A 10496-nucleotide genomic window follows, 5' to 3' on the forward strand; every position below is an offset into this window, starting at 1 on the left:
CTTTCCTATTCTGGCCCAATTAATAATTAGTGCTTTGACCACGATATGGACTCAGAAAATGAGGCCTTAGCTGGTTAGTGTAAGCCAATTAAAATTAGTAACTAGCCCATTACAAACCTTATCATGAAGCCCATCTCGAAATCATTTTCCCAGTCTCCTTCCAGATTTTGAGCTCAGCCATAGGTTTTCTTAAGTATCTCTCAGATGTTTTGTACGCTTTAGAATCATTCTTGTGTTGTATACTAGTATCTTGAAGTTGACAAAAAAAAACTGGTATCTTAAAAGTTGAAATATTGCAAATTTTAGAACTTAGATCAAAAACAAATGATTCTTCATGGGATTCATACATCATTATATAAAGAATACTATTTTGTAAAGGTCTAATGATAAATTAGTTTATGGGAGTCATGCAATCATAAAAAAAAATACAGATCTGTAAATCCATCTAGAGGAGGACACATCTCTTGTATATCACCTACCTCATCATGTTCTAGGACATTCTTTCGTTTCCGGGGCTTAAAAATGTTTACTTGAGCCCAAAGAAAAGCCCATTAAAACTCACCACGTCATCACTCACTTTTCTCTATTTAAAACCTCATATTTGTCTCAGTGTCAGATCACCCTACCATATCTCACCACATCACCTCTTCGTCTTCGCCAATCTCCATACGAGAGCTTCCTCTGTTTCTCCGCTGGTAAGCTTCTCACTCTCGTCTCAGATCTGTTCATTAATCTCTTGATTTCTCACCATCTCTTCGATCTGAATCCAGCTATGGGTAGCTCCGGCGACGTTAACTGGAAACTCGAGGACCACCCCAAGCTCCCCAAAGGCAAAACCATCGGACTGATCGTTCTCGACGGATGGGGCGAATCCGAGCCCGATCAATACAATTGCATCCACAAAGCTCCAACTCCCGCCATGGATTCACTCAAAAACGTACGTTCTCTCGCATATTCCTCTAGATTCGTGTTTTTGTGTGGATTTTAAACGATGTTAACAGATTATGTTAATAGATTAGTAGGTTTAGTATGCTGAACCGACCGGTTTAATATTCTGTTATCTGGTTTGATAGTTTGTTACACACACTCATGTGATTAATGTAAACGACAAAACTTAATGAGAAATTAAGAGATTAGTCGTTTTTTTTTTCTCACACAGGGACGTCCTGACACGTGGAGGCTGATCAAAGCTCACGGCACAGCCGTTGGTCTTCCCAGCGAGGACGATATGGGAAACAGCGAGGTTGGCCATAATGCTCTCGGAGCTGGGAGGATTTACGCTCAGGGTGCTAAGCTTGTTGATCTCGCGCTTGAGTCCGGGAAGATTTATGAAGATGAAGGGTTTAAATACATTTCTGAGGCTTTTGAGAAGGGGACTGTGCATCTTATTGGGCTTTTAAGTGACGGTGGAGTTCACTCTCGCTTAGATCAAGTTCAGGTAGCTTTTTTTAATTACTTCAAATCTTAAATAGGAATAATTAGAAAAAGAATGAGTAGTAACAAAATAAAAGGAATTAAAAAAAGATTATTTATTACTTTTTGTTACATATCAGTAAGGAATGTTTTTGTTCTTTCATTCCTTAAATTTTAAGGAAGGTCAAGGAATCATAAGCAGCAAATGTTCTTCGTAAATGGTGTAAATTACACCGTGTAATTTATAAGAAATGAGTAGGAATTGATTATTCCCCTTAATTACAGCTTTAATGTGTTAAAAGTGTTGGCGTTTGTTAATTTTCTATATTTGTTTCTGTAGTTGCTGTTGAAGGGTTTCGCAGAACGTGGCGCTAAGAGAATCCGTGTTCATATACTTACTGATGGTCGTGATGTTTTGGACGGGTCTAGTGTCAGCTTTGTGGAGACTCTTGAAAGTGAGCTCGCTGAGCTACGTTCCAAAGGTGTTGATGCTCAGGTTGCCTCTGGTGGAGGTCGTATGTATGTCACAATGGACCGTTACGAGGTGAGAATAGAATCCATGAACTCTAGGAGAGGATTAGACTTGACCTTTTAGTTACTGATTCTGCTTTGCTTTTGTTGCAGAATGATTGGACTGTTGTGAAACGTGGGTGGGATGCGCAAGTCCTTGGAGAAGCTCCCCACAAATTCAAAAACGCTCTTGAAGCAGTTAAGAAACTGAGATCTGAACCTAAAGCCAATGACCAGTACTTGCCACCGTTTGTCATTGTTGACGACAGTGGGAAGGCTGTGGGTCCAATCGTTGATGGTGACGCGGTTGTTACGTTCAACTTCCGTGCTGATCGAATGGTCATGCTTGCCAAAGCCCTCGAGAATGAAGATTTTGACAAGTTTGATCGCGTACGTTTCCCAAAGATTCGTTACGCAGGAATGCTCCAATATGATGGAGAGCTAAAGCTTCCTAGCCATTACCTTGTTTCTCCACCATTGATTGACAGAACGTCTGGTGAATATCTTGCACACAATGGCGTCCGTACTTTTGCTTGCAGGTTAACCTTCAGAATCTCTCTAATATTTATTCCCTTCTATTGATGTTCCTCATTTACAAGTTTTATACTCTTTTGGACGTTAAATCTTTGAGATCTTTCTTGGTTTATTTATTTGCGTCAACTGATACAAGTAGCATGCCTTCTCTACTTGCTCGTTAGTGGTCTAGTTTAAGGTTGGGGTTACTAGCTATTTGAAACTGGTGAAATGTCTTAGCTGTCGTTTTCTTGATGAGGCTATATACTTGAAGGTATGAGTTAACTGACCCATTTATATTTGGTGAAATAGTGAAACTGTCAAGTTTGGCCATGTTACCTTCTTCTGGAATGGAAACCGCTCTGGATATTTCAACGAGAAGCTAGAGAAGTACGTTGAGATTCCGAGTGACAGCGGAATATCATTCAATGAACAGCCAAAGATGAAAGCGCTGGAAATTGCTGAGAAAGCAAGGGACGCTATCCTTAGTGGCAACTTTGACCAGGTGGGCATATGATCTTATTAAACTGTATCAAACCCGTTTGAAAATTCGGTTTCTAACTTTATGGTGTGAATGAATTTTGCTAGGTGCGTGTTAACCTGCCAAATGGAGACATGGTGGGTCATACCGGTGATCTTGATGCTACTGTTGTTGCATGTGAGGCTGCTGATGTTGCTGTGCGGGTAAGATTTAAATCAAGTCTTTGACATGTGAATGTGAGTAGCTAGTCTTTGTTGCAATATAACTCACAAGTGCTGCTGCTCGGTGTGCAGATGATTCTTGATGCCATAGAAAAGGTTGGAGGGATATATGTTGTGACTGCAGATCACGGAAATGCTGAGGACATGGTTAAAAGGGACAAAGCTGGCAAGCCCGCTCTTGACAAGGAAGGAAAGCTTCAGATTCTCACCTCTCACACCTTGAAACCGGTAAGTGTGCATCATAACGATTAGACTTGAGTATGAGAGGTTTTACTACCAGGATTGAGATTCTGACATAATGTACGTTGCAGGTGCCAATTGCAATAGGAGGTCCTGGTTTGTCAGCAGGAGTTAGGTTCAGACAGGACTTGGACACACCAGGGCTTGCGAATGTAGCTGCAACGGTGATGAACCTCCATGGATTTGTGGCTCCGGGCGATTATGAGCCGAGTCTGATTGAAGTAGTCGACAAGTAATGATGGTGTGGTGATCGTTGTTCCCTCTGAAAGTCCCACTTGAGCTTCTCTAAATCATGATTCTGTTTACGTTTCTTTTTTCTTTTCCTCGTGCTCTTCCTTTAATAAGGCCCTCTTGATTTTTGAGGTGGCGGTAGTTTAGACTCGCCACTATCAACTGTCTGTTCTGGGTCAAGTTAAAAACTGCATTTGGATGTTTTGTTTGCACAAACTGATTCTGATTTTGAAGGTTTAATAATAATTAAACGAATTACATAAAATTATTCGTAGGAGTATTTAGTAAAAATTGAAATACAGAAATATCTCGTACAATTAAAATACCTTGAATGAAAATATAATTTCGATGTATAAAAAATTCCCCTGGTTTTGTACGTTATAAGAATTTTAAATGAGTTTTGCTTTGGTTATTGCTTTTTGAAAGCTATGTGATTACGCTAAAAATGATTTTCTCAAACTCAAATCAGTGAACAATATTCAAATCCATGAAATGTGTTACATTATGAATTTGTGAACGATAACCTCAAAAATATATATACACATGACTAGTATTGAATCAGTGTTCACCCGTATGTGAAAATCAATGAGATGAAAGAACCAACCAAAGTGTCTCTCTCTTGGGTAATAAAGATGATTACCCACTCTCCTAAACCTACACATCACTAGCATTGCATCCCGTATTAATATCACGTCAGTAAGGAGGAAGCAAAGACATCAGATCGATGCCAAAAATCTGTTAATCCTCTGTGACAAGTCCAGCGTGTTCCATCCCAGGAGGCGACAAAGGAGGGACCGCTGATTCAGCTCCAAGAAGGTGCCTTGCAGAGATACCCTGAGACTCCTTGTCCTTTGAAGGAAGGGAATCAGAACTTGATGAGTTGCTTTTGTGCATTGATGCTAAGAACTTTTTCTTTGAAAGATTTGTTGAAGCTGATGAGACAACCGAGCTGAAAACACCAGACTCTTTCAATGCCTGTATAACAACCTGCATTATACGACCAAACGTTAAGTAAACCTTTTACACTTGACTTGCAAGAACTCGATGAGTATTACTTACCATTGGTGAATAAATGCGAGTAAGAATACCCTTCCTAAGGAGTTTCGTCTTCACCTCTTTGTCTCCCCACACAACGTGTTCACGGTACCTAAACAGGATTAGATATCAAGACCAGTTTTTATTTTTTTTTGCGTAATCAAAATTAGTACATTAACTTTTTCAACTTGGCCAAGGCTCTTACCAACTTAACATCTCTTCTTCAGTAGCTGTCGACGCAATTATAAATGCCTACAAATGTTCACCATCCAGACGGCATCATTACAATAGTAAGTGGACTTGAAACACAGACACTCTAAGAAATGACTTTAAAGGAATTTAAGAGATAATTAAGAAAAAAAATGCTTACAGATCTATCAAAATCCAACATAAAGCATCTTTTCACGTCTTCTTTTGTAGGCTTGCATCCACATCGGTCACGTCTAGATGTTAAGTCCGAGAACTTGGCATACGTGTAGTGTAACACAGCAGCCTCCTCCAACTTGATCTCACTGCCAAGAATCAAAAAGATTACTATTTACAAAAGCATGATTTGGCTTCATAAATAAATAATAAAATTGATGATTCATGTTCCTCTACCGATAGAAAATTTACTTATGCTTGAATATTATGATCAACATACTTGGGAGTCTTCATGTAATTATGCCATCTGTGTGCTCCATTTGGTCGGAGGTGGTCTTGAACTCGAGCAACTGATTTGCCGTTACCATAAGTCAAGAAGTAGTTTGGATTGTTTCTAGTTGCTTCTTTGTACATTCCAAAATATGTATCTTTTGGGAGATGGTCATAGTTCTTCTTAAACATTGACACCTGGTCCCATCAAAACATATCTCAGTAGTAATACTAACATAACAAAAATAGAAATGTCGACACCAAACAGCTCTTCAGTCTAGTTATACCTCTGTAAAAGGATCCTTGATATCATCTCGTTCCACACTGCTTTCCTAAACAAAAACAAAACCCAAAACAAAGTATTCATATCCAGGCACTGTAACACTCACCAAACTAGCTGAAATAACTGATGCAAGAGCACTCACATAATTAGGAAATATAACCATATCAACATTTGGAGGAACATCAAGAAGCAAGCGTCTCAGTGAGTGCTCACGAGTGCCTGCTGGGTATATTAGCTCATCTGTGTCAAGGTGAAGTATCCAATCCATGCCCGCCTCCTGATATTTTTAGTAAGATTATAACCAAAAAAAAAAGAGTGTGTAATATAACATAAGCCATGAACAAAAAATCAACCCAAAAATGCTTTTACCCTTGCCATGACAATAGCCATTTCCATGTTGAGAGATTGCTTGACAAACAACTCATAATTGCATGGCTTGTAAAAGAAAGAAGACAGCCACGTCTCATTCCAAATCCGGCTAATGAAGCAAAAAAGAAAAGAGAGCATGATCAGTAGTAGAAGATATACAACATTATATGAATGCACATAGTTGACTAACCTCTTTGCCTGCTTCTCCTCAAGATCTTTTGTCCTGTATATCACCTTCACCCCCTGCAAGAGACATTGGCCTACATTAATGGAGAATAAACATACAATTAAAACTAGGAGATTAGTTAGACTCACAGGAATGGACTCCAGGACTTTAGAAATGGTGGGCGTAGCAGCGTTCCCTTCCACAAAAAGAAAAAACGTGGAGACGCCAAGAACCTTATGGTAAAACATCCACGGTAGAATCTGATCCAACCCCGCTGATGTGCTAGTCGTGATACATATCTGTAAAATACCCAAATCATAAAGTTACCAACTTTACAAAACCCAAAGACAGATCTAATCAAATCATCAACAATCTCTTTTAAGTTCAACACCCATTCTCGATTCATAAAGGTGAGAACTTTACAAAAACCCCCAAAGACAGATCTGATCAAATCAAATCAACAATCTCTAGGCAAAGAACCCATTCTCGAAACACTTGAAAGCAATCACCTTTGGCTTTAGATTGAAATCAACACCGAAGTTCCAATCACCGTAGTAAGGAAAGGAGGGGGAAGAGCTTCGAGCTAGATTCGAGCAGTCGGATGAAGAAGATTGGTGAGCTTTCGGGGAGACTGATGAGACAGTCTCCATTCCGGGGAACACCTCGTGGTTGAGATCGGAGTTTCCTCCGCCGGGGACTGATGTTGAGGAGATGACGGAAGCGGAGGCGGGATCGGCGAGGCCGCCGCCGCCTCGCCATTGGAGGATGAAGGCGAGGCAGGCGAGGGAGACTGGGAGTAGAGTCAGTAGAAGAAGAAGTCTAGAGACGAAAGAGTTGCTTTGAGAGGAAGAAGAAGAGATTAGTGGAGCTCTGTGGTGGTGCATCGGTTTCATGGCGAATTTGAAGACAAAGAAGGAAGCTTTTGTCTGATTGTGAGATCTAATCTTATAAATTTGAACACTCTCTGTTTCTTGTGTTATTCTTCGTAGGTTCTGTTTCGTATGGTGTTCCACGTCAGAGAGTTTAACAGTTTATTGAGAACACATCCAATCAAAACATTTCGTCCCTTCTACGTTTTTGACTTTTGTTGACAAGTGAGATCCATTACCATCAACTGGGCCCAACTGATTAGCCCAATCCACTGTAACTGATTTTTCAGGATTTTTTTTATAGAGTTTTGTTTAGGCGTTCAGAGCCGTTGGATTTGGTTCGGTTGATTCGAATTTTCAAATTTTTGGTATTGTGTTTATAAGTTCGATTCATGTTTTACTAATTAGGATCGTGTTTGATTCTTTCCGGGTCTGGTTCGAATTAAATTATAACCTATGTTTGAAAACGCTCAAAACATAAAATATATACATTACTAGGTATGGACCCGTACGTTGCACGGGTTTTGTTTGATTTTTAAATTTATGAAAACATATAAAGAATGACAATTTTTTTTACATCAATTTTAGAATATATGTATATGTTATGGACACAATTTTGAATTTAAATCTGTTTTCTACATAATTTTTGATGTTTGTCTTTCGTGTTTTACAATAGTTAATAATTTGTTTTTGTTTTTTAATAAATAGTTCACCTTTTAATGATCAGACTATATCGTCTGTTTTGGAATAATCATGTTCAAGTTCAACTCAAATCGTATTTTGGAATGATGCAAGGCTATATTAATAGTAATTTGGAATGGTTTTAAAAGTTTTTTATAACATGTTTTTATTATATTAATTTAATGAAAACGTCTTCGTATGTTACTATGAAACAGAGATTAAAATATGGCTGGGCAAAAAAAACAAAATTCGAAAAACTGAACCATACCCGATCCAAAAAAATAATACCGAACCTGAATCGAAATTGATTAAATATTCGAACGGGTTCAAAATTTTGGTATCTAGAGAAATGAAACGAAGTATTTCGGGTATCCGAATAAATATTATATAAATTTATATACCTAAATATATTAATTATTTTTAGATTTAATGTATATTAATAACATCCAAAATATATAAGATACTTTTAATGTGTGTAAAATACTTGAAAATATAAACAAATAGTTTAAACTAAATGTCTAAGATAGCTAAAATATACTGAAAACACCAAAATATATTTGAAATTTCTATTGATTCTCTATCAAAATATTCAAACCAAACCAATTTATATGTTAATTTTAGGTGTTTTGACATATGTTATTCAAATTTATATGTAATATATTATTGTATTTATAGATTTTGAGGATTTAAAGTATATAATGAATTTTAAAATTTCAAAAATTATTTAAATGGGTTATCCGAACCTGAATTGAACCTTTTAAATAATACCTTTTTCGAAAGTCGGTAACAGAATCAAAATCATAATTCAAATAGAATTTAGTCCCTGAAGATGCTGAGAGACAAATTACACCTTGATATGTCTTGATCAAAACACTTGTCATGATAAGAACAATATTATTACTTTTCAAAGCGCGATATTTATCTTCAAATAGTTCTGCTTGTTCAGCCCATAGTGTTGCTTGTATTTCAATTCTATTGTATAAGATAGAATTTTTGTAAAAGAGAAATAAAAAATAAAAATCGAAATTGATTAATAGAATTGGAATTGAAAAATATACCTTTCTAACAATAAAGTTGAATAACTCTTCGGAGGACAGGTGTGGTCTTGCTACGAACATCCGTTTTCTCAATATTCTTTATACATCCGATTACATCTGTAAAAAAAATCGTGTTATATAATAATGTTATTTCAAGCAAAATTCATTACAAATACCGAATAATTTGACTGAAACATATGATGTTTGACAACCAAATTGCTACAAAAAAACAGATTACGTGTTCCTAGTAATCAATCAATCAATGACCTACTAAACATACAAATGCATCAACCAATGTCAAGCAGACTCTATACGAAAGGATCCAACTTCAGTCGATGTAATAATTATTTAAACCTATCAATCTTTGCATTCAATACTGCAAGAGATTTAACTATCCTGAATATATAAAGCGAAGTCAAAAGGAGAAAGATAAAGAAATAACTGACCAAAGAAAATACTAAATATTACCATATAAATCGTATGTTGAATCTTTCAGTTGAGCAAACTCTTCATAGTTTCGAAATTGAAAATTTTCAGGCGGTGTTTGAGGTAATTGTTGCTCCACACATGCAATTGTTGTTCTCTCGGTCAATCTTATTTGAAATTTATGATATGAGATTTTGTAGTTTTTATTGTAATCTTGCAAATTAAATTTGCAGATTTCAATAATGGCCCCTTCATGTAATCCATCTCCGAACTTTTCAATAAGAGAAGGATGCACACAACCTTAAATTGTATTTTCCTATATAATAAACAAATTATTTTTAACAATAAAACTATATAAGATTTTTTAAATTAAAATATTTACCATCTTATCAAGTATGAGAAAATTTATTCCTATAAGCTCGTTATTCTTATTTAAATTTCTTGCTTCCCACTTTCTAGTAAGACGTACTCAGTACGACGGTAAGGACATTTCTTATTTAACTGATCTAGTGTTACATAACTTTCTGAAGCCATTGTCTCTTGATAATTCCTGGTAGCAAATTGAATTACAATTTCAGTTAGAAAATAATAAATAGAACGAACACACATAAGCATAATTAAACGTATTAAAGTAGTAAATTTGCGTTGACATTAACTTATGTACAACATCATAACTAATTATATATTGTATGTACAAACTCCTAAGCATTATTGTGGCAATAACTTACGTGCCCAGCATGACAATAATGAAAAAAACATGCGATGACCAAAAAACCCACCTAATATTTTTCTTTATGCTTACTGATCAAATATGAGAAGTGTCAAAATATGAGAGAGTTTAGTCCTATATATAGATGTGAATAATTGTAGTTCCTTTTGGTTTATGATCTTTTTAATTAGGATTTGAATAAAGGAAAATTAACATTAAACACTCTTTTACAATTTTTTGGTTTAAAAGTTTTAAAAAGGATAATTACTATTAATATTTTTTCAGTTATCTTTTCTTTATGATTTTAGAAAAGGAAAATTAGTATTAAATAAATTATTTGTACAAATCGTGTTTGGTATAGGATTTGTAAAAACGAAAATTTCTATTACTTTTTTCAAAAAATCAGATTTTAATAAAAGAAAATTAACACTAAACACTCTTTTACAAATTTTTGGCTTTAGAATTTTAAAAAGGATAATTACTATCATTTTTTTACAGTTATCTTTTCTTTATTATTTTAGAAAAGGAAAATTATTTGTACAAATTGTTTTTGGTTTATGATTTTAGTAAAGGAAAATTAGTATTAAATAAATTATTTGTACAAATCGTTTTTGGTATAGGATTTGTAAAAACGAAAATTACTATTATTTTTTTCAAAAAATCATGTTAATATGTGAAA

At 35.6% G+C, this 10496-nt stretch overlaps 2 protein-coding genes across 2 annotated transcripts; one reads left to right on the plus strand and one right to left on the minus strand.

Moving 5' to 3' along the window:
* Positions 1–500: 500 nt before the first annotated feature.
* Positions 501–3874, plus strand: LOC106452851 (probable 2,3-bisphosphoglycerate-independent phosphoglycerate mutase 2). Its single transcript, XM_048780050.1, has 9 exons — positions 501–695; positions 771–937; positions 1160–1438; positions 1754–1957; positions 2038–2462; positions 2749–2941; positions 3025–3120; positions 3211–3366; positions 3450–3874. The coding sequence occupies exons 2-9, from the start codon at positions 773–775 to the stop codon at positions 3612–3614; spliced, it is 1683 nt and encodes a 560-aa protein (XP_048636007.1). The 5' UTR covers positions 501–695; positions 771–772; the 3' UTR covers positions 3615–3874.
* Positions 3875–4074: 200 nt separating this feature from the next.
* Positions 4075–7146, minus strand: LOC106452852 (glycosyltransferase-like KOBITO 1). The gene is made up of 11 exons (XM_013895033.3): positions 6605–7146; positions 6245–6394; positions 6120–6172; positions 5930–6038; positions 5703–5837; positions 5565–5609; positions 5288–5475; positions 5015–5156; positions 4850–4896; positions 4669–4756; positions 4075–4596 (listed from the first exon to the last, which is right to left on the minus strand). Exons 1-11 carry the CDS (start codon positions 6986–6988, stop codon positions 4348–4350), a joined length of 1590 nt encoding a protein of 529 aa, XP_013750487.2. The 5' UTR covers positions 6989–7146; the 3' UTR covers positions 4075–4347.
* Positions 7147–10496: the final 3350 nt, after the last annotated feature.

This window comes from Brassica napus, chromosome A5 (assembly GCF_020379485.1).
Source record: "Brassica napus cultivar Da-Ae chromosome A5, Da-Ae, whole genome shotgun sequence".
NCBI lineage: Eukaryota > Viridiplantae > Streptophyta > Magnoliopsida > Brassicales > Brassicaceae > Brassica > Brassica napus.